Below are 27,451 nucleotides of genomic sequence, written 5' to 3' on the forward strand. Positions count from 1 at the left end.
TTTTATTTTATTTTAATTGAACTAGAACTTTTCATGGAAGAAGTTCTGTAGACGTGGTACAGTCAGTCTTACATTATACATAGTTCGTTTTCTAATCCACTATACAGAGTAGTTTTATTTTTCATTTCATTGGTTAGCAATTTATGTGAAAAAAATTACCTAAAAACGACCTTTTTTTAATTTTTTCAGTGTTGGCTTATGTTAAAGGCTGATTGTGACCGTGATAATAGTTTAAATTACTTCATATTTCAGACTGTGTGATTAACATTCTACGATAATAAAAACTTTAAATCCAGATTTTAAAATGCAAAATTATAACCGTTTCTGATGAATTTTTACACGTAGCAAGTAATTATCCAATGTATTTACGCCAAAATGGCCATCAATTGGGGAATAAAACAGAGTTAAAACTACCACCCTGATATAAATAAAAAGACGTCAGAGCTCGAACCGCACTTGACGGAATTGTACGACATATTTCGTAAGTAGATCTACTTCTCTGCTCAATATAGGTAGTTCTCTTTAGTGGTTCTTTACTGACCTAAAAATGGTATTATTAAATAAAAAAATTAAAATAATGAATACTATGAAAGGCACTTTATTTTCCTCAAGAAATAAGTTATTTCTATACTTACATGTATATAAAGGTTTGTGAATTTAATTCTAAATAAGTCTTATTCCAATCGGAAAAGTAATAACAAATTAGTATTTTAATTTTGTACACAAAAGGAATGAATTGCAACTACTGAAACCAAGTTACTATTATATTAAAATAAGAACGCTCCTTTAAAATCTTGAATATTTCAATGTGAACTTTGGCTGCAAATATAATTAATATAATCTAAATGATATGATAACCATATTACGTCTAAAACAAAAAAAAAATAAACAATTTAACTACAATATAACTTTACTAAGTCTATAAATCTAAAATAATATCTAACAAACCTTTGTTTTTGTAACATCAGTATCCAAAAATTTCATGGTTTACATTCAAATAAAAAATAAAGCAGTCTTTCCAAAATAAAGAAACCAATTGATTATGTAAAACCAAAAAGAAAAGCGAAAATATCGTAGTTTGATACCTACAGCTACTTTTTTTACACTTAGTAACAAGTGTGTATCTTTATTCTACAACAATTATGAATTATTAACTGATTTTCTTTGCACATATAACAAAATTATATTAAGACAAAATATCGAAAATTGATATTATTATTGCTTTGGTACGGGAGAAAGATTGATTTAATAAAGAGGAGAAATTATCGAAAATAGAAGTCAGTTTAAATCCTAACATAGACATGGCAAAGTTTGAAAGAATGGTATGGTATAAAAAATATATTATTGGTCATAATTCGTTCAGACTGCGATAGTCATAATATGTTGTAGTAAGATTATTTGTATCGCGATAGTAAACAGCTTACTACGATATTCTTAATTTCATAATAATTTTATTTCTAGACATTAAAACAAGAAAAGACGACATAATTATGTGTAATATAAACACCCCTAAATGCACCTTATGGCTAAGTGTAACAAAAAGTGAATATGAAATTTTTGCATACACACTTTTTAATTAAATCTAACCAACAACTATAACCCTAAATTAACTACGGCAACAAACGAACAGACTGGTTCTTAGCTTCAGATAACGCAATATATCAAACCGTAAGGTTACACACGCTCAGAAAATCATTTATCAGTCTGGAAACTGCTTCACACAGTCCTTAAAGTCAAAAAATAAATCGCCAATAACTACCGTAGCTTAGTCCACTTATACTGTAAAACTTAACCTCATTTCACAATTCATTAATCAATACGTAACATTCAATAACGCAATCTGTAATATAATTTTATTATTTACACGACATAGGTAATCTAAAGACAAATAAGATTAAATACACACCGTGCAAATATCTCCCAACAGTAGTCTTAAGGAAATATTGATAGTAAAGAAAATATTTTTATAGAATATACCTAGTATTTCGATTGAACCCGAATTTTGCGCGCACGAACCGATTAATATAATCGGCTGAGATGTTAAACAATAAATTTAATAGATAATATACACATGAGGCCTTCTGAAAATAAAAACGCCGACTTCGTTCATATAACATAGATTCCATTTAAAGTTTTGACAGTTAATCACAAATCAGTAACATGCGCGCTTAGATTTAGGCTGGCCTCAAGCAGCCGAAATTTCTCCCTTAATTCATAATCTGTATTCAAACCGACCCCCAACGAGGTGGACAGACGACATTAAGCGCGTCGCAGGTAGCCGTTGGATCCAAGCGGCTCAGAATCGTGGAACTTGGAACTCCCTACAAAAGACCTATGTCCAGCAGTGGACGTCTATCGGTTGATGTGATGATGATGATGATTCAAATTATTAATGCAGAAAACCCGGAATTAACTTCTTAACATTATGAATTTATCAAGTCAATCTGTAAGAATCATATTCTAATTTCCGGATCGGAATATTTCAGATTATGATTTCATAACGTATTCCCATACATTTGAATAGAGCTGAGCAGATTTGAATAGTAAAGACGTTTGTCAGTCACGAGACTCATCGATCTGAAGTTTGAGGTAGAGTCTGACATTTAAGATTATGAGTTCAGAGAGACATTCCAGTTGTATGAGCTCAGCTTAAAGTTAAGTTTTTCAAACATATGCGATGATGCCTAAGCTAGGCGGAATCTAAGGTAGCTCGAAGCAACTCTTGCCCTTCGACCGACGTCCAGTACTCGACCAGAAGATCGCGCTCTGCCTCCAGGCACGAAAGGAATGTGACCTCCGCCTCGCTGTTACTCTTCAAATTCAGCAGTTTTTTCTTTAATATTATGGTCTATAACAAAGAAATAAGACTTTTTTTTTAATAATTCTGCATTCATTATGAATTATAATTTGGCATTTAAATAATATTCGACCCCCGTGTTATTCCAATAATAATTGGACGTAGTTAAAAGAAAAGAATCCAACCAAAGGTTGGAGTCAAACAATCTTACGTGGTAAGTGATGATGCAGTCTAAGATTGCGGGAGCATGCTTCGGCATATGCAGTTATATATAACCCATACCCCTTTTACTTTTCTACACGACATCGTACCGGAACGCTAAATCGCTTAGTTGTAATTAGCTTAAATGACTTTGTCGGTAGGGTGGTAGCCACGGCCGAAGCCTCCGACCATATCAGAACAGAGAAAATTCAGAAATCAAAAATTTCTAAATTTCCCCTCCTTCAAAACAGGACCTCCAACTTGTAACCACTGAAAACCGCTCACCGCTGCGCTCCTTTAAATTAAAATATTGGGTCTTGCTTATAAATGTGTAAATTTTATAAATTTAAAACGCGTATAAAAATTTTTGGAACTGACAGGTTTTGAACCTGCGACTCTCGGGCAATCGCGGCCTGAGACCGAAAATTTTTATAAGCATTTTAAATTTATAAAATTGATAATTCCTCCAAGTGTAGGTAAAAACACTAATAAAAAATTATAAAAATATAAAAAAAACTATGTGTAAAGCATTAAATGTGGGATGGATATATTTCATTTAACTACATTTATTACAGACAGGACTCAAGTCACAAGATTAAAAAAATTACATCGTTAAAATGGCTACACTGTATCTACTAATACCTAAGCAAGGACATTCGTTTAGCAAAAAGATTTAAGTTTAAATAAATAAGAAAACTTTATAAGTGGGTATCAAACCAAATTTTACCAGTATTTTCCAATTTTACTCAACCCTATTAGCAACAGTTCCTTCGAGTGGGCGTATGTTCTTTTAAACTACATCCAATTAATAACGATATTGTTACGTTATACTTTTCAATGGTGCCCATTTACCAGTTATTTTCAAAATAAAATTGAGCGGTGATGATTACGATGATATATTACTGTTAGAATTATGTCGACTTACAAATTCAATAAGCAGCAATTTATAGTTTATCTTATCGATGTAGGTTATGACCTCAAAATAACAACGAAATGTTAGTTGACATTTAATGAAATTATGGGTACATTGAAGTTTTTGTTCCTGCTCATTTTGATTCGTAATATACAAACGAACGAGGAAAGCGACGAGCCGATTCTGTATTACTACGGTCTCGTAAGTATTTTCATAGATCCTATAAGAAAGTGTACACATAAATGTTGCATACATGAATAAACCTTGTTTTTCTTGCAGTTGTAGATCTAAAGCTAGATGTGCCATCGCTGAAATTCAAAATACCAAAGAAGTTAATCGTGATTTACCATCAATTTTTTTTATCAGCATGCTAAAGATTATTTACTAGTCGAATTTTTATTTAATGTTAATCTAGTTTGAAGAAATTAGATTAAAAATTAAATATAAATTAGAATAGAATAGAATAGAATTTGTTTATTTACCAGAACAACACAAACAGACTTACATACGGAGTAACTTAAAAATTTTGTACTTAATTATAAATAGCTTAAGTCTATGATGTGTCGTGCCAATAAAAAGGTTCTGACTCAGCTTAATGCTCCGGATACTAATGTACCCACAACGCTGGTATTCTGTCAGTACCTATTTAGTTGAGGGAAGTCCAATTATGAAATCACATATAAAAACAATAAAAAAAAAAATATATATATATATATATATATATTTAGTAGGATACCCTTACAATGAACTATGGTAAAACCAGTGTGAGATTTTCTACACATCTCTAGCTATTTGATAGCGTGAAAGTAAACTACGATTTGTAAGTAATTGAATAAGCGCGATCTAGTGACAATACTGATCTAACCTAATCTATTCATCATTCTATTCATCATTATCATCATATCGACACATTACAGGCCCACTACAGGGCACGGGTGGGAGGAGTCCCATAATGAGAAGAGGTTAAGGCCGTAGTCCACCACGCTGGCGCAGTGCGGATTGGTAGACTCCACATACTTTTGAGAACATTATGTAGAACTCTCAGTCATGCCGGTCTCCTCACGATGTTTTCCTTCACCGTCGAAGCAAGTGATATTTTTAATTACTTAAAACGCACATAACTTAGAAAAGTTAGAGGTGACTGCTAGGATTCTAACTGAAGTGAAGGTGTGAACTGAACACACCCGAAAGTGAATTCGATATCCTACCCACCGCGCTAACACTGCATCGACATAATCTATTACATTATTGTAACTAGATGGATCTCTTCGATTTGTATCGGAGAGTCGATTAGGTAGAAAATCTCACACTATGCTCTGTCTAATTTAGGACGATAATTTTGGTAGAGGCACGCCCGTCAAGTTTCCTATTTATTCCGGTTAAATATAATTATATTTAACCGGATATAAACAGATATATTAACAGATAATGTCATCCTTCATTGGTGGGTGATTGGGTTCCATATTAGTGCATGCCACGCATAACGAACAACCACAGACTATCGAAAATCGTCTTTTTAAGTAAATCAAATAAATCGGACATTCTAACACAATTATCTAACAATATTAAGATACATATTTTATAAATATAGAAGTATTTAAAAAAACTGTAACTTATAGAACAAATTATTTTTGTTTTAAAATAATTAGAAATCATTACACATGAATATTGAGTTGTGTTGTATGTAAAATTCATAGATTCATAGATAAAATGAAATATCAAATGTACCATAAATTATAATCTGACCGTACCATGCAACTATCGATTCCAAGTTCTATAAAAAGTATAATCGATGATCGAATAGGTTCATTTACTGTCATACAAAACCTCACAACTGTGGGCTGGGAAAATTATCATCCTAAATTAGACACAGCATAGGCACTTGGCTCACAACATTGAGCTGGGGTAACAATAAAGCTGTTGATTTATTAGGAAGAGAGCGAACGTAGTTTGCCAACATGTTCGGCTCAACAAGCGTGTTCCGCGCTTGTGCAACGCTACTGGCGCCGCTCTGCGCTTGTCCGGCTGTGTCGCTGCGGCCAAAAACTACGCTGCGACGAGCTCGCGCCACCGGAACGTCGCATAGAACTTAACAACCGCGATCATCTACAGGTATATACAACGTGTAACGGAATTACTAAACACTATTGAAGGGCGCATAAGTACATTTCATAAGGAATCACCATGTAAAAATATTAAATAAAAAGAAGCATATTTATTTTTCCATACAAACGAATTCAAGTTTACTTATGACGACCCTATTAATGATCAAAGACCGACAATTTCATAGTACCTACCTACGCCACGCGACGCGTACCTAATAGTTACAGGAGTCACTTGGTTTTACTTTTAATACCGACTGAGCAAGCCCGCAAAGCGGTGATAGCCCGGACTACAGCTTCACTTTTGGGGGGCCGTGTTGGAATTCCAGCACGCACCTCTAACTAGTCTTAGTTTTGTGCGTTTTAAGTAATTAAAATATCACTTGACTTGACTAAACGGTGAATTAAAACTTCTTGAGGAACCTGATTGCTTGAAAGTTCTCTATAATATCTCACCTTCAACCACTAAGTGGTGTACTACGGCCTAGGTCCTTCCGTGGGAGGAGACCCATGCCCTGTAGTGGGCCGGCAAAGGGTTGATGTTATGAGGCTCAACACCTGCTCCTCAGTGGACACAGGGTGGCAATTCGTGGGACATGTTCTTTGTATTTCTATTGTTTTCTTAGTTTAGTACAAACGTTTAATTAATTAGATAATCCATTGTCTGTTTCCAGTTTTGTCAGCCGGTAACACAATGGCGAGAGTGTTCGGTTAACGAGATCCCTCTAGCAGTTGAAACGGCATACGACCGAATGAATCCAGACGAATTGGAAGAGCTACACCACGAGAACATACAACTAACACCGCCAAGAATTACCCTCGAATGCCGATGCCGCAGCCCGAATTACTGGAGACTTAACAGGGACAGCACTGGCAATGATGACGTCACAACGTATCAATGCACCTCTCTCCCGCTGTGCAAAAGTGGTGACTTTTGCGGGAATGTAAACGACAACCACCTTTCTCTATATCAATCCTGTTTGTGCCCTAGGAACCATATTTGCGTGCACAACGGAGGTATTTCGCACATACAAATATCGGAGTTGTTGTATCGGGGAAAGGGTTGGAGAGCTTATTGCCAACCCGTCAGTGACGATTACCTAGACGATGATTATTGATTTTTTGTGAAACATTTGCATGTAAACCAATGTAACTAGGCTTACCTTAAAGTTTAATGTGAGAAAATGTTTTTTTTTACACAATAAGTTAAAAAAATTAAGTTTATATATTTTGGTTAATTAAAGTACTAGTAGTCTTATAAAAATAAGTGGCTTTGTCCGCGTATACTATTTTTGTATGCCTATATTTTACCGGCCCAATACAGAGCCTCCTCTCACAGTGAGAAGGGGTTAAGGCACGGTCACGGTCACACGTTATGCCTCGTATTTCTGTAATCAGAGTAGAACACAGCAATGCTGTTTGGCGGCAGAAATAAGCAAGGCTCTGACGAGCTCTGAAAATTAGAGTTAGAATTCAGTTTTACCTGCAACGGTTGTGCGGCGATGTCTTTCGCTATATTTTGGACCTGTTCATCGAATCTGTCGGGCCACAAAACACGGCTCACGAGTCCACCCTGTAACGCCTCCGATGCTGATAGTCGACGTCCAAATATAACCAGATCGTTAACCTGGAATTAAACAAACATTTATTTGGATTTAGTTTCAATGACTCAAAAGTAAATTGCTGTGAGTGTGTGTGCAACACTACACGGCATCGTACTGGAAAGATTAATCGCTTTTATACGTCTTTGTGGGTAGGGTGGTAACTAGCAACGACCGATGCCTCCCATCATCACCATCATCATATCAACCGATAGACCTCCACTGTGGGACATAAGTCTTTTGTAGGGAGTTCCAAATTCCACGGTTCTGTGCCGCTTGGATCCAGCGGCTACCTGCGACGCGCTTAATGTCGTTTGTCCACCACGTTGGGGGTCGACCAACGCTGCGCTTACGAGTTCGGGGCTGCCATTCCAGCACCTTGGGACCCCAACGTCCATTCTTTATTTTTGATGCCTCCCACTAGACCTGAATTTGGAAATTTTAACTTACGAAATTGCCCTTACCGAGTAAAGGTGAGGACTGAGACGAGCATCGGAATATTTTTTTTAGACGGCTTGGAAACTAATCGCCTGCAACACTTCTCAGGGTATACGAGGGGAACGCCCTGCAAAATGCCGCCCGTTGTGTATCAATCAGAGGCGTGGATGTTAATTTCCTGTAATTACATAGGCTTATGAAGATTATACACACCAGAGCCTGCGGTAGTGCCCGGCAACGGGCCGTCAGTGCCGCGGCACCGGGCAAGATTGGTGCGGCGGCGGCGGCAAGCCAAAATGACGCGCCCTCCGACGCAAGCGCCACGTCACTCAACGCCACCAGCGCCAGCGCCACTCCAGCGCATGCGCCCCACACGCCGCAGCACAACAGCTTGCTGTGCCGCGCCACGGAGCTCAGCAGCGATCTGAACATTGAATTTTATGTCCTAGCTACCAGATTTGTCACACAAATGTTTATTTTAAATTTTAGCAGGAATTTCAGTCAGTCAGTTAGTCGGTCTGCCATGTGTGATTATTATGGATAAACCCTCTTGTTGTTAGAGGCGTTTAGTCCATCAGTAGACTGTTATTATTATCAGGCTATTGACGATATTAAAAAATTAAAAATAAATATTAAATTTTATATACCGCATACAAGAGAATATTTTAATGATGGTAATATTTACAATGACGAGTTTCATATTGAACCTACGTATAGAACCAAAGTAGTGCAAGTCAAAGGTTTCTCTTTCTCTCCTTATGCGATCAGGCATACCTACTAAGCAGACTAAAATCGATGCTTTGTGGATGACCTCCATGCCTTATCTGACATCTACTATTTGCGTCTTGTCTTTTTAAACGTAAAATCAACTGCGTTGTTAGTTGAATCTGATTGTATTTAGCCTTGCTTTACAACTACAGCTATTGGTTTTTATTCCTCTTAGTATAGCACAATATTTTTATGCGGGGATACCTTAAATACTAAATGCATTGGAAGATCTGATTTTCTAATTCAGTTCAATAAAATTCGATTCATGTTTTATAGGTCTTTTTTATTGTATTTCTTACGAGATATCGTGTGGCTTTACTGCGCGTTTACTTTAGGGTATTGTATCTGTACCATCCTACGAATATCAGAAATTCGAAGGTTGCAAGAAATAAGGGGAACCCAGTTTTCATTCGCTTTATAACAGACTAGTGGGATAGCGATTTGTCCGCGTGAGTGACAATTTTTTAAAAAAATAACCATACGTAGTCACTGACTCTTTTACAGAATTTGGTACCAAACAGATCTTCGGCAATGTTGCACACATTTCGCTCCGACACCGGGGCATCCTTACAGGATGTTCCCTTTACAATGAATAATTGTTAACGTTGTTTGGTGTGGAGTATAAAGATTGAAAAATTATAAATAACTCCATACAGATACTTCTGCTTTTAATTTACCATGGCATTCCGCAAAGTAACGCCTACTTCCATCCAATATGTATCATTATTTGGTACAAAAATAATATACGGTCCCTCACGAGTTCCGACCCGATATTAGCCAATATAGACTATTACGTAAGACACTACATATTTGAAAATTTAATTTATGTACATAAAAATATGACAAAATTTAAAAAGAAAACGGACTTGTAACAATATTAATATTAGACGAAAAATAATCTTGTAGTGCAGTTCACTAGGCTGCATAAAATTAGTAATTAATTTAAGGGTAATTGTATATAATTTTATAACAAATTACCAGATGAAATCCTTGAGATGTCCGTCAATAAGTTCAAAGTTTATATAAAACGTAAGCTTATAGAAAACTCCTATTATAATATTAAGGATTACATGTATGATAAAAAAGCTTGGGTATGAATTGCTCTATCTTTATAGCTCAACATTAACAAGACTGAGAGATGGTGATAACAAAAAAACCTGACTAAGTTTGTTGTGGGCTCTTCTTAGACCAGGGCGCTTTTGGAACCCTCCTAGCTTTTGTTTTAAGTTAACGAACGCATTTATCACCATCAGTAACATTAGTGTAACATGTTAAATGTATAAACGCTTCATAAGTGCCTGTGATAAAGTCTACATGAATAAGACATGTTTGAATTTGAATTTAAGCCAACATACACTACCACCATACCTATCTCGTATTATCTAACCATTCGTCCAAATTATATGCAGTAAAAGGAAAAGTCAAAAAAAAGTTACGTGTACTTATTTTGATAAGCATTTGATTTGATTTACTTTTAATAATTTTTTTAATATAAACAAACCACTTTGTGTTACTTAAATATAAAAGTTATACATATGCTGTCACGGACTTTTTTGTAGGCATTATCAAGCTATACAACTTTTCTATAGAACTCAATCATATATTACTTATCGTTAAGGCAGCGTTTGTAATAAACAATTTCGTCCGACCGTTTTTCTCCGACTACTTTGCAAAACCGACTACCACGAAAAGTTCGTTTTAGTTTCAGGTTAGTATATAGCTTGTGGCACTCACAAATAATATAGCTTGATATTGGTGCAAGAGTTTTCATGATCGGTTTTAGATCCAGAGATTAACCCTCCCAGTGAGAGAGCCCCAACAGTGTCACAAACTCACAAACTCAAAAACTTTACCTCTTTATAATATTAGAATAGATAAAGATAATTTTAACAGGGGGATTACTACCATCGCTTAAAAGCAATATAATTATTATGATAATAATATTATGATATTGTTGATGTTTCGTTTAAGAATAATTATAATATTTATTTTTAAACTTCAAATTATTCAAATTATTTTTATTAACATGTATAATAGCTCTGTCTTTTGGGACCGTGGAGTATACTTTGTATTATTCCAAAACCATAAAATACAGGTTAAGATAATAATAACACTCTAACATGAAGTGGTTATGTCGAAACCATTCTGTATCCCTTCATTTTTCCATGATAAAAGAAACCTATGACACTTTCATCAAATCAAAGAATTCTGACTTTAGACCTAAAATTATAGTCCCCCTCAAACCCTACTGTGTAGGGTTTTATTGGAAAGGTTGTATTATCAGTTTAGTTTATACCACCACCTTTTTCGTTTAAGAACTGACCAATGCTGTAGGTAAAGGTAGTAATGATGACGTCATTTGTTTCTTATATAAATAATTCTGCTTGATTTTAACAGCGACACAGATGGACTGCTAGTCACAAATAGAAACTAGTGCTGCATGCTAGTAGACTTAATTCATTAAAGGGTAATTTCATACTTGTTTATATGTATTACAAAATTACATATCTGGAATCTCTCAAAAATCAAGGCGATAACAAAACCAGGGTGCATTTGGCACATACTACCTTAGTAGAATAAATAATAAATATATTTAATATAATAATATTAATAATACACACTGCCATCTAGTTCCAAAGAACCTACTAAGATAACCGATGAATATTTGTGAATAATACATAAACACTTATAAATGCTTATAATATACAGATAAACACCCAGCCACTGAAAAACATTCATGTTCAGCAAACTAACATTTTCTAGTTGTGGGAATCAAATCCACGGTCACAGACTCACAATTCACAAAGCAGGGTCATTGCCCACTGTGCCAAGCATCATTGAAAATAATTGTTAAATATCAAAAGTGACTGCTAAGCTACTTTAAATAAATAAAGTTTTATTTTCATATGATATATTATATATATATATATATTATATATTTTCATCTTGGAATACTCCTGTACGAAATCATATTTAGAACTAGCTTCTGCCTGAGACTTTATCTGCATCCACTTCAGAATTATTTCAAAAAATTCATTAAAAAAATGTAATCCTACCACGGGAACTAATTGAGAGATTGGTATATGCATACCAAATGTCATAACTGTCTGCCCACGGCTTAGCTTGTAAACAATTTTAAATTTTCCCTCTGTAACTACTTAAGGAATCAGTATCAAAGGTAGCCTATGTTCTTTTCCATATCAAAGGCTACATGCATGCCAAATTTCATCCAAATCCATTGAATTGAGTAACAAACATCCACACTTTCAAATTCATAATATTAGTAGTATTAGTAGGTTAAAAAATAGAGTAATTCATGTGTTTTAGTTACCTCACTGATTCTGCAAGTTCATAAGCATGATTAGCTCTTATTTCCTTGTTTTCATCCAATAGCAGACTTAAGTCCAAACTAGAACATAGTGTACCACATTGTGATTCTAACAGAGTAATTGATATGTCATTTCTATTGTCAATATAATTCAGGGCATCTTCCAATTCTTTCAAAATCTATAATTTCAAAAATTATATAGTTAGTAACATGACTTGCAAAAATATACTACTTTAATAGGTAAACAATAGTTTCCTTACCTCAACACAAATTTTTAAACCAGTCTTTTTAATACACACTAAAGCTAGTCTTTGATCAAAAGTGACTGATATAAATTGAAATTTACTGAGCCTTTCATCTCTTAGAGGAGTCATATTTTCCTCTGATTTTACTATTTTTTTTTGCTTTGCAGGCTTCTCACTTTTAGAATTCTCTCTTTTTCTTTTATTTAGTGCAAGAGATAATTTTGAATTTAATTTTTCTTTTATGGATAAGCAATCATTCCTATTAATCATCTCACCACTTAATAATTTAGGTATCTCAGACTTAAAGAGACTTTCCTCTTTGACATTTTTTATTTCACTTCTTGGATTGATTTCAGCATCTGACATAGGTTGTTGGGATATTCGAGTGACACTCTGTGACTGGGTATTTCCAGTCTCAACGTCGCTGAGCCGCCTAGGACTCATACAACTGCTAGAATATGAACTTGAAGAGTGACGTCTATAAATAATAGAATCATCTGCGCTATGGGTCTCAAAATCCTCACTTACACAAGGAGATTTTGCAGAGCTACTTAAGGATGGTCTATGTTTTCCACCAACAATCGTTTTTGCTTCACCATCTTCATACTTTGATTCCTTTTTCCTTTCTCTAAACTTCATTTCCTTACCATCTGGAGTAGAACTCTGAATTTTTTTTATGAATTCTGCTTTAGTTCTCACATTTTTCTTGCCTTTGGGAGCCTCAGGGGTGAGTTGGTATATCATATTCACTGCACCCTCATCCATTAATAACCTATCAACTTCTGTTAACCTTTTATGTTGTTTACTATTTTTAGTAGATGGTTTTTTCCACTGCAATTTCAGTGGTGATTTTGATTTAGATCTTTGTATTATTTGATCTGACTTTCCTTTTTTTGATGTTGTTTGCTCTTTTGTGACTAGTGTTTCTTTAGCTTTATTACTTTTACCCTTGGTGAATGTATCTGGATTATCAGGGTCAAATATTACTTTCTTTTTTATTACTCTACTTAACCTACGTGTGGGACCATCATCATCAGCTTTGGTTAACTTTATTTGAGATTCAGCACTCGGTGAATCAATAGCATCCACACTCTCAATTGTATCATTTTTGGAAATTCTACTTTCCTTCTTTTTCTTGAGTTCTTCTAAATCTTTTATTAGGGCTTCTCCCTCTTCAAAAACTGAATTGGCCTCATTATTCTCAGTAGGCTCATCTTCCCAATCCATGACAAGTGTTTTAACAATGTTATCTGAATATGTTTCCAGTGGGCCTGTCTCTGCTTGTTGTTGTTTATTATTACTGAGCTCTTGTTCCGTAGGAACTAGTTGGGTTCCCTGTTCTTGTTCATCAAGTTGGGATTGTTGCACATTGTTGTCTTGATGATCCGGTGACTGTGTATTATCTAACCCTGTTTCCTTCTTTTTATCATCTACTAATTGTTTTTCTTTTTCTAAATTCTTAGCTTTTAATGCATCTTTTAATGGACTCTTACTTTTCTCTCCTCTTTTAATTTTAGGCACCTTCAAGTCAAATTTTCTTTTTGAGAGTCTAGAAAATTGCTGCATTGCAATCTCAGCATCTGAAATTTTAATTGGTGTATTTGGAGAAGTCTCAGTGGTTTTATTGGCAGACAGTTCCAAATTATCATTGCCTTCCAGGATGTCAAGTAACTCCTCTTTATTAAAAATCTCTTGCTTCACAGTGCTATTATTGTTCTCAACATTTTCACTAACGTCAGATGACCGCAGTACTTCACTCAATTCAATATTTGATCCTAATTCATTCAACATATTATTGGTTTGGCCACTTTCCTGGTTTTCAACTAACATTTCAGAAACATTGTCATCAGTTTCCTCCACTAGTATTTCTGTTTCAAAATGTACTGTTGGTATTGAAGATTCCATTTCAATCATAGTAACAATTCCTTCTTCAATGCATATTTCCTTTTCTGTCTCTATTACAGTTTCAGTGATAACTTCATCATGAGGTATCTCATCTATATGAGCTATCTCTGTGTCGTGTACAACTTCTATTTCTGGCTTAGAATCTGGTTTATCCGTTACTGTACCTTCCTGCTCTAATGGGATCTCAAGCTCAGTTTCGGGCACAGTACTTACATCGCACTTGTCAGAGATAGTCACATTTTCCTGCTTTTCATTTTCAACTTCCAATAAGCTAGGCTCCGGCGGTACTTCATTCGCCTCTGAATGCTCACCTTCGGCCTGCACGTCGCAATCGACACCATTAGATTTGTGACACACATTTGATAATTCGGCACTCGCTTCTTCAGTTGTATTTGGCTTAACAACATCAATTGCTGTATTAAGAACTGGATGTTCTTCCACAGTTTCCATTTTATTTTATACTCAGTTAAGCCTGACTTTCAAACACTTTACTTAAGTATAACCTAATGTGTTGATAAATAAAACACATAAACGAAATAACACTCAAACTAAAACTCAACCAGTTTTTCGTTTACATGATCACTTTACCATCTGTACCTGTAATTTCCAGATAATAACTACCTAAATACTATAAGACGACGACAGTAATTCAATTTTCTAATTTTTATTTATCAAAGCGTCAGTCCATTTTATTTCCAAGCGAGCAAAAAGGGTTGCCATAAACAAGTGGAGCTGATGTAAAACACAGATTATTAATACAGAGAAGCTAGGTTATATTGCCTGGAATAATTATTATGAAACTTATTAAAAAAACAATTTGAAAAATAATTAAATGTAATATATTTTTTAATATTTTTAGTGTGCTGCTTAGCCAAATATCGATAATCGATAATACTGTCGCTAGTTTTACTCTAGGTGCAATGGCTAGAATAGCTACGAACGAAATGATTAAATATTAGAAGAAACCTTTGGCCTAATTACAAAGTAGGAAAAATTATATAAAACTAGCTTTCGCCCGCGGTTTTACTCACGTTAAGTTCAGTTTTGATTAGGTAAATTTCAACTACAAAGGATTAAAAAAATGCTCGCTGCTAATAGAAAAATATGAACGTATATTACTTAAAAAACAGAAACTTTCATATAATTTTCATCCCCAAATCTAAAGGCATCATATGCCTTTAGATTTCGAATTTTTAAAATATGTGAATCACATATTTCTTTATTTTTAATCGATCACGGAATGAAACTGAAAAATGAATTGATGAATGAAGGATTTTAAAGAAACTTTTAAGTGTTGGATTTTATAAAAATCTTTTCATGATGCCTTAATTGTAATAACTGTGTGAAAAATTTCATCCCGATCCGTCAAGTGGTTCGAGCTTTACGTAGATAGATCAGTTAGTCAGTCAGTCAGTCAGTCGCCTTTGCCTTATATATATATATATAACTTGGAGTTAACAGCTATCGATATATATTAAATATGATATTAAACTATGCATGACAAAAATCAACGACACAACCGCTACTTGAGATAATATATTTTCGGTAGTTTTTGAACAAATACAATTGATAAGAATTATTGTATTAAAGCAAGTATTCCTTTTCTCTAACAATCGCAAAGAATTTCGAAGCCCTATTATATATATACTTAAATTATAAACTTTATTTTAAAACTAGGTTTAAGGGTCTGTAATTGGTGATGTGGTACTTTTTCAAACACTACACTTGACCCGCTATCAAAACAGAAAAAATAAACGAAATAAACTAAAATAAACTTCGAGATCTTAAGATTTTATATTTTAAGATTTTAGTTCAATTTTGACCACATACATCTCAATAGCTAAAAGCAAAATGAATATCTCAGTAGCACAGACTTTAATTAACACTGGAAAGGCTATTGTAACTTTGTTTTTGTAAAATTGTTTGATGTCATTTTGACGTTGTGATTTGTCAAACGGGGACAATGTAATAGCTGTTATTTGTGTAATAACAGTCAGTCCAGTAGTAGTCAGTTTTTATTAGGAATGCGGGTAGAATACAAAAGGATCGAGATTTCAATTTGTTAAAGATTTCGATTACTGAATTTTTGATGCTATCGGAAATATATATTATTTATTTAAAGACTTAATTTTTTATCGATATATTAAACGATCCATATCGATATTTTTATCGAACCTAATGCCTGTCAGGCTGTTAGAGTCAGACCATCAGACCGCAGACGACAACAGTTAACCACAAACCACAATAAAAAAATAAAACATTTTTCTTTTTACTTATTACAAAGCGTGCACTAAATAGGAAAAGCTTTTAACAAATAACTTCAGCAAATTTAATTTCGAACATAGTATAAGTTGAGATGAATATACTCCCTAAAAAAAGGTAACATACTATTATTACAAGGTAACATACATTATATTATTGATTTGCGCAACAATAAAGTCGATTCGGCAATATATCTCTTTATAAGGCAGTCTATTACCATGACCAGTTAATCGTTGTGCAGCAACATTCCTGGTTCCTGGCTGCCGGCTTGGCTCAACAATAAGCTTACTTCCTGCGCACAAATTGCCGAAAGACCCTTTCATAGGCCCACCTCGGTATAACAGTAATGTGGTCAAATTAAAGTGGAAGTCAGTAATTTGATATAGTTTTAAAATAATAAATAAAATATTTCTAATGCTTGTGTTATGTTTTTTTTTATTTTTACATGTTATGTTCAGGTGGCATGTGAGAACAAGAGAGAATATAGCACGGGTGAGAAAGGATGAAGCAGAAGCTGCTGAGAAAGAACAACAGGAGAAATTGCGAATTGAAAGGGCAGAACGTGAAGCTCGTCTGAACACACTCAAGGATAAAAGTAAACAAAAGTTGATAAATCTAGAACTACAACCACAAACAACAGAAAAGGTAACTGAGACACCAGAACACATAAACTTTTTCTTAGACCTAGAACATGCAATTCAGACCACCAACCAGGACCATGATAAAGAAGTTAAAGACAAGAAAGAAGAGTATGAGAAAAAAATTGGCTATTTAACATATTTAGGACAAGACACTAATGAGGCTCTCGGTAAAAAAAACTGGTATGAGGTTCCTCCTGATTTGACCCGCTTTTCACGACCTGGAGATATTAAAGATACTTACGAGAAGCTTGTCCTAAGAGATCAAGATGGTAAGCCAAAAGTAAAGGTATCAGATGAAAAAGATGGTGAATTTGCTTGGAAGGCAAAGCAACGCTTAGATCCATTAAACACATTCAAGCAATATTGTAGTAAGTCTAAAATAGAAAAGGTTAATAAATCAAAGCAAAAGGATAATGTTAAAATTACAGCAGATATAAAAAATAAATCAAAACATAAAAATAGGGATGAATCTAAAAACAATCTTCAAAAACTAAGGGAAGCAAGACTGAAACGGGAACAACAAGAAAAATATAAAACTGACATGTTCTTGTCTAAGCTCAATGGTGTCACACATGAAAATACTAAACAAGACACCCCCAAAAAAATTCAACCAAAATACAATTCTCAATTCAATCCTGAACTTGCTAGACAAAATTATATATAAAGAAAAATAGTAACAATACATGTAATGGTAAAATTTCAAATTATAATATTATTGTTCAGCAAAGTGTGATCTCAGAATTGAAAGTATTGCACCTTTTCTTTGTTAAAGCTCTTTAACTTGATTCACAAATATTTTGTTAATCTTTATTTTAAAACTAAACTAAATTTATTGAAATAAGTTGTTAATTCTCTAATAGTGGTTAATGCAATGAGCACACCCCTCTAATCTATCTAAGAATAATTAAATAAAACAACTTTGATTTAGATAAAAAATGTATATACTTATGTAATAATTAAATTATTTACAATACAGTATAAGCTTAATTTATTTAATATTATATTTATTTACCCATTACATTGTTTTATTTTTGAGGGACTTGAGTTAACAAAACCAATGGTAGTTTATCTTCTATTTTACAAAAAGAATAACTGAATGTTTCACAGAACAGCTGTAAAACTCTTATTATAAATGTGCCTTCATTAGTTGATTCTACAGACTTTAACCTGAAAATAATTACAATTTTGTATATTCTTATATTACCTTTCATACAGTTGTTTACATTAAAACTAACAAGTTTTGTTCTACAACTTTTTTGTAGCTCAATACTTTGTGAAATATTGATTATTCAATATTTTACATAGATACTCTATTTGTTACTACCACTCAGTAATGTAAAATCGGCAACAGGCAACCGCGCGCGAACCACGACTCTATCGTGCGGTCACTTGCCCGACTACGCGAAGGTGTCGAATCACATGTATTTAGTTCCACAGAGTAATGTCACATTACAGAAATAACGTGATTTAATATTTTTGAGTATGAAATTAATTAATACTGAATTTTGAAAAGTCGTAGAACATAAGTTATTAGTTTAAATTATAGGAGCTACAATGCAGAGAGCTTTCTGGTTTTTTTTAACCCTATATAATTAATACTAGTTTATGCCCGCACCTTTGCTTAAATTAAGTTAAATCAATAAATTTGGGTTTTCCTCATCTAAAAGTTATTTTTCCTTCCCTTGGGAACAGAAAGTTTTCCTGGATAGTTCTGTTTCTTTAGCCCTGTGTCTAGCAAAATTTGATGGTGGGTTCAGTTTGTAAGGTGTGTAAATGTTACAAAGTCAACTCAGTTGTATTTGTTATATTAATAAGGATATTCGGAAATGTAACTGACAAAGTTTGTATGTTTGTTACTCAATTATACCAAAATAACTGAACCAACTTGGATGAAATCAAAAGGGGATTGCTTTCACCACCATTGGTTTCCCTTAGAATGAGAAGAATTTAGGCTGTATTGACTTCACCCAAATTTCGTGAACATTATAGAGTTGTGTACCTCCAGGTAAGCAACTCTAGCATTAGTGTATCGAACTCGTTAACCCTATTGCTATGAATAATCAAAATATCTCGCAGGGATAAACGCATTCAAAGTGGATGAACTGCTTCTATATTTGACGTCCGATTGGCGCAGTGGGCAGCGACCCTGCTTTCTGGGTCTAAGGCCGTGGATTCGATTCCCACAACTGGAAAAATGTTTGTGTTATGAACATGAATGTTTTCAGTGTCTGGATGTTTATATATTATATTATAAGTATTTATGTATATTATTCATTAAAATATTGATCAGTCATCTTAGTACCCATAACACAAGCTAAGCTTACTTTGGGGCTAGAGGGCGATGTGTGTATTGTCGTAGTATATTCGTCTATTTCTTTATATTGAAACTGTTAAGTGTCTCGGGACATGGACCTCGGTGCGTTTTAAAAAATTGAAAAAATGACAATTCATTTATTTCGCCTAAGCAGTTTTGAAAGTTGGTTAACTATGTCTGTTTGTAGTGTTTATACGACCGCTACGGTTCTGCTGAAAAGAAGCTGGCAAGAAACTCAGAAGTTGCTGTTTTTCAACAGTTTTTGTGTGAAGTCCAGTATAGCAGTAGCGAGTATAGCAACGAGGTGAAGCCTTAATTTGATTATCCTGCGAGAACTTCTTTAATAACTACATACATCTAAAAATGTATACTTACTTATTCATAGTTACTGTTTTAGCATATTTACAAAGAAAGCTAATGAAGGTATCAATACTTTCAGTCTTTGACTGGCGTAGTAAAGTATAAATACCGATCAAAAGGGGATATCCATCAATATTTTCTCCTGGTTTCTTGGTTATTAAATCTCCTGTAATTGAAAATCATTACTTATATCTTTTTCGGGTAGTTTGTATAAAGGTATAACATAAACCAAGTGTATTTTATTAAGCACCTACTATTTTCAGTATTTGGTACCAGTCGCCATTGCGATAAGTCCGCCAAATTGTATACGCTGTTTTATTATGCTTTCCGGTTCTATGTACTTACTTATTGCGGTGTACAAAGTATATTCATTTATTTATAAATTAAAAGAGATTTTCCTAATGAACCTATGACTAAATTTTAAGCAGTGCCCTGCAATTTCAACCGCTTATAGCGAAACCGCTACAGCATACAGCGAAAACGCGAAGATTTTTCAAATCGTACTGGTGGTTCTAAATTTAAAACATACAAACAAACTGGTTATTTTATTATATAAAGTATACACAGTACTCTCGCCATAGTAGGACATACATCACTGGGTGTATTCAGTATCGTTAAACCTTAGGTAGGTAGGTAAGGTAGGTAGGTTTGTTGCTGGCTGCTGAGGATTTATGTCCTTCATCTTGAATAATATTCATCAGATCTACATGAAATTAAGTCGTAAGCTCGATCGATATACGTGGCATACTTAACAAGCGATTTTCCCCGCCTCCAAGAAACGAGAGTTATAAAATCAGGTCTCTAATGGCAAGAGAGCAAGCCCCTTGCCAAACAAATGGCACCAATAGGTTTTAATATAGTTGGTACGTGAACGATACCAAGGGTTCTTCAATAATGACATCGTTGAAGGTGCAAGAGATTCCATGGTGAAAGCACGTGTCGTCGCAGTGGCATCGATGATGCTAGATTATTGCGTCGCCAGAAAGAAAAGCTGGTGGTCAAACACTACAAATTTTTAGACCTTGATACCGTATTGGCAGGGACCTGTGTCCAAGCCGGATGAATGTATCATCGTCATCAACCCATTACCGGTCCACGACAGCCACGGGTCTCCTCTCAGAAGGGATGTGTTTATTTAGGCCGTGGTCTTAATTATTTTTTTGAATTTAAAGCATACTTTAAACTAAAAGTAACGAAAATATTGTTAACATTAAAAGACAAGTAAGAATCTGCATTGCGACGCGTCAGGGCGAATCACTTCTTTTGAATATTTAGCAAGGTGTTAAGATCTCGCGCACGCACGCAAGAATCCAGTGAAATTGTGTAGCTTCCTGAAAAGCAGTGCAAAACTTAGTAGTGTTCCGGAGGCTCCAAAGCTTTACTGCGGAATCGAGCTACCGTTAAACAACTATCTAAATAGCTTTTCGCATGCTATGGCCCGTAACACGGCCTCTACAGTATATACATACCAGTGGTAAGGCATATTTGTAATCTAGGTAGCTGAGCAATTAAAACAATTGCCATCAGGCGTCCCATATCTGAGTTAACAAATTCATTAGTATTTTTGACATATATTTTTTCAAAGGGCTCATTAATTCCACAGCGAACCAAATATTCCTCCAGGCCGCGTAGTACTTCTAATGGAACTAATTTGGTTTCCATTTTAATACTTTTCTTTATTTCATTTAGTAGAGACCTGAAATATGGAGAATTTAAAGTGTAAACCGGCCGTCGGTATAAAACATAATATAGGATGACATAAATATTAAAATCTTACTCATTCATGGTACGCAAAGAAGCTTCTAAATGTGCAGAGTCAAATTTACAGCTTGTATTCAGCTGATAAGCGATGTGCTTGCGCAGAATTTGTAGACTGCCTATAACAACTATCACATCCGACAACTGCTGATACGTCTTGTGCCCTCTCGTAATCACCTGCTCCAAATCTTTCACATCAATGTTGCCAATCGATATTTTATCGGGACAAGTTCTGAATATATTCTGAATATGTTGCAACTGATTCTTTACCATATAGCCATAAAGAGTATCTAAGCCGTGTAGACCGAGAACTCCGATCGCGTCATTTAATTTTGTGAAGGTTTTCGTGTTAATTACCTCGGTGTGGTTTTTAGCGTCAAACCAGGCTGCCGATATATTAATGTAAATGCACATTCTGAAAGGCAATTAAAATACTTCATTTTTAAAGCAGGACAAAATTAAATGTAACAAAAATTCGTACATATGGCAGCTTTGTTTCTAAAGCTGATCGCATTAAGCAGCAATTTAGGATACAGTAATTATTATGGCAGGAACACTCTCAATGCGACTCGGCGACACTTCAGACAAAACAATCGTGCCATTTAAGGCTAGCAATGAAGCATGGATAATGACGTGGGTAAGTATTGATTATTTAAGTAAAATTAGCGGTTTCCCGCGTTATTCGTCCGCATTTATTAAGGTTTTTTACAAATCCTGCGGGAACCGTTTTATTGGGATGAAACATAACCGCCGTCCTATAAACGAACTCTATACCAAAAAAGACGATTCGTTGCTAGTTAGGGCGTGAAGGTAGGCCAAACGATCACACTTTCGCATTTACAATATTATTTAGAGTACTCAAATTAAACTGAATTCAACAATCGTAGCTTGTTGAGTTAAGTTTAATTTAGAGTTTAAGTGTTCAATGTACTTAACAATCGTAGCGTGGAGTGGAAAGTGTTGTCAATGTATTACTACCAATATTAATTTAGTATTTTGATAATAAAAATTAACCTCTATAGTAGGTTCAACCTTTATAGTAGGTTCTAAGTCTCATGTGCCTGTATTTAGATCATGTCCTTCAGAACATAACACATCAGTGCTGCTAAGCGACAGATATGAGCATGGAGGTAGTACTTTACCGTATGAGCCCTGCCACAAAAATCTCTACTACTACTTATAAGATATTCTTGTAACATAATAATTGAAAATTGTATCTACCGTGCATCCGTTATTTGGACGATCTGACGAGCAAGACTTCCCATGAAACTCGCAGATGGTCCGTACACACTCACACCCTTTCGAATACTGATTTCCTTTGCAACACTTTGATTAATGATTGCAGACACCTGTTTAATAGTTTTCTTTTCATAAATTTATACATTAATATGCATCTAAAAATTTTCGGAACCGACAGGATTTGACCCTGCGACTCTCTGGCAATCGAGGCCTGATCTTATTTTATGTACATGCATTTTAAATTTATAAAAAAAAATGATAAATCCTTTAAGTGTAGGTAAAAACACTAATAAAAATTATAAAATTACTATTAGATTGGTTTATATCAAAGATGCATGTTTTTTAAAAATTTTATTTAAGGTCTTACCTGTTTTTGCCAAATTCTTAGGCCATGAATATTTATGTAGTCTTGAATATATTCCAAGGATCTTTTATATCCTTCCATGCTTTCCGCTAATTTTTGCAATCGTGGCAACAAATTGTTTGCTTTCTTCACTTGTGGTTCAATAAATTCAAAGAACTTCTTGCTTATATGTCCATCTAATTCTCTTAGTAAACCTTCTTCCAACAACTCTGCTGGATCTACTCTTATAACTCCAACTAATGTTGATCTCATATCCAAAATTCCTGTAAAATATTTAGATCAATCAAATAAGTGACCTATAGAAGTTACGACGCAAATTGTGGGACAAATCAATTTCAATCACCACTCTGAATATCTCCATTTATGAAAGCGAATGTGTGTCAGTTTGTTACCTACGCTCAGCTCAATCACAGCATCGTTATTTATGAACGGCCCTGTTTTGAGTCTTGCGTGATGACTGTTATGCCGTAAACAGCGAAACTGGTGTTGACGAAACTATAGGACACTGTTTAACTCAAGAAAACAGTATTTGCTTTCCTGAGTTAACGGGATACGGGACTCCAGAGTGTTAAAAAATACAAAAACAAACGCGGAAGAAGTCGTGGACATCAACAAGTTGTTGCTACGTTGTTTAAACGCTTATCTGTTACAGAACAATAATCAGAATCTAGCGAAATCTCAAGCGAAATTCTGCAGTCAACCTACTTGCATATATACAAGTTAAAAAAGGGTTCGCAAAGGACAAAAATCGACTTAGTATATTCTTTCTTGCCTGTTGTGAATGTTGAAGCTGAGTGAGTAAGCTTAGCAACTTCCATCCTATGATCCATCTGGGCATATTCTCTTAATTTCTCTTTCTCTATTCTCGTTGGTACTTCTTTGATTGTCCAAGTTTGAAGGTCTATTATCTTTTCGACGATATTAAAAACCATTTCTGGTATAATTTGCAAAACCTTTTGAATATATTTGATCAGTTCACTGCTATAATATTGTGAAACCGAAACCAGATCATCACTTTGGGCTTGGTTTATTCTTAGTAACGGTATTTCCATAGCACTTGCTAACTTCAGAAAAAGTGCTCGAAGTCTACTTGTGACAGCTGGGTTTTCCTTAATACTGTCTTGCATGTATGTTGTATATAAGTCTATTGTGCACCAAGCGTAACTAAAATCTGCTACCGTTTCCAAGGTAACTAGAGAATCTTCTTTCAAAGAGGCAGCTCTCAGAACATTTTTCAAGGCATCCTTACTGTCGCAAAGAAACTGGACTACAGTGGAAGTACTTTTTATGCTGTGAAATTCTTCAACATTATCCAACACTTGTAGAAGTTGTGTAATTTTTTTTACAGTTTTTGCAGTAATAGGTTCATTGAGAGATGAAAGCTGTTTTGCAATGTTACCAAACCAAAGCTTCAATTGCTCATTTTCTACTACTTTTGTGTAAGGATTTGATCCCGAAAATAATTCCGACAAGTTATTTATTGCCTCCAGAGCAAGCTCCTTATTTTTTTTCCAAGTCTCACTTCTAGAATCAAGCAATCTCCTTAAAAACTCTCTCACTTTCAACTCTAACTCTGCTGTACTAATCAGGAGCTCAAGAAGTTTAAGCGGATCATAATTGGATTCTTTCATAACTAAATCTTTGAGTTGTTTACTCTTTTTATTATTATCAAAAAATATTACATCACTGTTGTGCAACAATAACCAGCGTAAAACGTGATTTGAATTTAAAATCACATTTAATATTTTGCTTATATTGTCTAAGACAAACTCATCAGTAAGTGTGCCTTCCTTTAACAATAGCTGAGTTTTATTAATAAGCAATTGTACAGAATTGCCGCGTTTTGCATAAATTTCCTTGACCATTTTTGCATTACATGTATTGTTCAGTGAATTTTTTGCTGCTTTAAAGTTTTCCCAGTAATCAACCAAATTCATGGTAACACCCATATAAATTGGTATAATCCAGTTACATGGAAAAAACTTATCTACAATCTCTCTCATTTTTGTGGTATCACTATGCAAATAGTGGGGCGTAAAAAATAAACATACTACTAGCATACTGGCTTGTGAGGCAAGTGCAGATGCCTGGTGTTCAGGTATAGTGTAAACAGATAGCTGATTGTATATATCTTCTGATCTTAACTTTCCTACAACCTTCTCCATGAAATCTGGATGGATTGGAACACGACTGAAAATAAAAACAGTATTCATTTTCTTCTACCCTTTCAACCAAGAATATTATTTTATCAAATAAATATACATACCTAAAATATTCTACTGGATAATCGGAAGGTTTTTTTCCCTGTTGCTGATTATAATTTGTGTCCCTTAGAAGCTTGCAAACATCATCAACATTTGATTGAGATTGACTTGTGCTGTAGCGATAGAACGCAACTAACAACCTTTCCCTAACACATCCAGGCACATACAGATCACAAAGTATAAGCATAGCACCATATAAATAAAGGGATTCACACTGTAACAATGAAACATTCATGTAATAAACAATTAAATTTTTTTTTATTTTTTATTAGTTAACAAAATTATTTCTGAACACATATTTTGAATTTGGGCTGACATATTAAGACAAGTAAATGTAGGAAGAGCTAATAATTTAATTTTATTTCAAAATACTAAATATATGTTTTTAATTATTTCATAAAAATATTAGCCAAGTACAATACCAAAAGTTGTTTGCCCTCAATATCTTTCATGACTGTTTCAATTGTTTGTTGTATGAAAGCTCCTTCATGTAATTGCTCTACAAATGCATTGAGATCTACAATATATTGATAAATATTTTCAAAAAGTAAGTAAAACCGAGTTATCAATTCAAGATATTTTTCTTTTAAATCATCATCCAGATCTTGAAGTTTCTGAAATGAAAGTTATTCATAAAATTAGCATTTAATTTTAATATTAATATATTAAAAAAATCTAGTCTGACATTATTCATGCTTATCTTCTTTTCTTGAACTTCTGATATTTTAAAATAACTGAAGTCCATAATGACATCTTGATAATTTTGTTGTACTTCTTTACTATCTAATCTGTAAAAAAAATGAATTTTATAATTGAGTGCTTTAGTTTAAAGTTTTTGACAAGAATTATATAAAAAGTATAGAACAGGCAAGGCAGATAATCTAATAAAATTGTTATGCAAATCTGCCTCAAATACTTGTTATTTATTTGGTGGCATAACTAAGATTGTTTATTAATGATTACAGCTTATTGCCAAAAATACAAATAAATTTAGTATATGTAATGCTTTGTAAACATCAGATAACTATTTGTTTTTAGGATAGAGTCTAATTTTAAGATGGCAGATAATGTGGGAGTCACCTACAAAGTTGTGGACTTTTAGTATATTCCAGAAAATTAAAAATTTCGCTGCCTAGAGATTTGAAAAACCATTGATCGCTTTTATTATTTGGTGTTATAAAAAATATTAACAAAACTTTTGAGAAAAACGGTGGTTACACACGGAAAGCCATAGCAGGCCCATTCTATTTATCAGGTAACTTTTGGTACTAATTCAATAGTACAGAACAAATGTGTACGGAACCCTAAAGCAGCAATTCATAAACTTACAAAAACACTTTGGGCATATGATCCTTCAGCCTTAATATTTCAGCCAATATAGCATTTCCATGAGAAACAAGTTTGAGTAGATTTTGAGCACAAAGATTATCTTCAGCTAGAAATACACGCATCTTCAAAATATTTTATCCACTATTATTTAAGGAGCATTAAAAAAATCACAGCGCAAAATAAAAAAGATTTGTCTAAAGATTGTAATTTGTAGGATTTAGGTTTCGACAAAATTTCGAAAAATCAAAACAAAAACAATAGAAAAAAAAACCACGGATACGAACACGGATCAGTGGATACTACAGGCACAGACTACAGGTAAGGACATTCAGATCACATACTGCTCATGGTACTTTGTTGCTGGTATACTCATTGAGTGGCACCTTTAGTGGTGTTTGTATCATCCTTGGTCTGATGTGTTTCCGGCTAAGAAAGCGACCACCACCGCCGTCAAGGTGTGTGTTTTATATGTGGTATTGAAACTGAAAAACGTTTTTTTTTATTCTTTTGGTTATTTAAATTGACGTTTGTTCGTTTGTCCGCCCAAAAAGTTTGCAGCATTGGTTTCCATGTTTCTATAGTTAGCTCATTTGTTTGCAGTTAACCGCAAAGCTATTTTAGG

At 34.2% G+C, this 27,451-nt stretch overlaps 4 protein-coding genes across 4 annotated transcripts; 2 read left to right on the top strand and 2 right to left on the bottom strand.

The window, feature by feature from the left end:
- Positions 1-575: 575 nt before the first annotated feature.
- Positions 576-15,009, bottom strand: LOC120630730 (chromodomain Y-like protein). Its single transcript, XM_039900021.1, has 5 exons — positions 12,409-15,009; positions 12,152-12,327; positions 8,266-8,476; positions 7,497-7,640; positions 576-2,848 (listed from the first exon to the last, which is right to left on the bottom strand). Exons 1-5 carry the CDS (start codon positions 14,746-14,748, stop codon positions 2,690-2,692), a joined length of 3,030 nt encoding a protein of 1,009 aa, XP_039755955.1. The 5' UTR covers positions 14,749-15,009; the 3' UTR covers positions 576-2,689.
- Positions 4,017-7,188, top strand: LOC120630732. Its single transcript, XM_039900024.1, has 3 exons — positions 4,017-4,112; positions 5,844-6,023; positions 6,688-7,188. Exons 1-3 carry the CDS (start codon positions 4,017-4,019, stop codon positions 7,129-7,131), a joined length of 720 nt encoding a protein of 239 aa, XP_039755958.1. The 3' UTR covers positions 7,132-7,188.
- A 1,269-nt stretch (positions 15,010-16,278) lies between the features above and the next one.
- On the top strand, positions 16,279-18,132 carry LOC120630700 (leukocyte receptor cluster member 1 homolog). Its single transcript, XM_039899983.1, has 2 exons — positions 16,279-16,677; positions 17,019-18,132. The coding sequence occupies exons 1-2, from the start codon at positions 16,655-16,657 to the stop codon at positions 17,863-17,865; spliced, it is 870 nt and encodes a 289-aa protein (XP_039755917.1). The 5' UTR covers positions 16,279-16,654; the 3' UTR covers positions 17,866-18,132.
- Positions 18,133-18,185: 53 nt separating this feature from the next.
- On the bottom strand, positions 18,186-27,114 carry LOC120630604 (WASH complex subunit 5). Its single transcript, XM_039899869.1, has 11 exons — positions 26,830-27,114; positions 26,186-26,288; positions 25,923-26,114; positions 25,503-25,714; positions 24,009-25,426; positions 23,240-23,499; positions 22,855-22,982; positions 21,653-22,048; positions 21,345-21,571; positions 19,891-20,041; positions 18,186-18,368 (listed from the first exon to the last, which is right to left on the bottom strand). Exons 1-11 carry the CDS (start codon positions 26,949-26,951, stop codon positions 18,227-18,229), a joined length of 3,351 nt encoding a protein of 1,116 aa, XP_039755803.1. The 5' UTR covers positions 26,952-27,114; the 3' UTR covers positions 18,186-18,226.
- Between the last annotated feature and the right edge of the window lie 337 nt (positions 27,115-27,451).

The sequence above is a fragment of the Pararge aegeria genome, chromosome 16, assembly GCF_905163445.1.
Source record: "Pararge aegeria chromosome 16, ilParAegt1.1, whole genome shotgun sequence".
NCBI classification, from domain to species: domain Eukaryota; kingdom Metazoa; phylum Arthropoda; class Insecta; order Lepidoptera; family Nymphalidae; genus Pararge; species Pararge aegeria.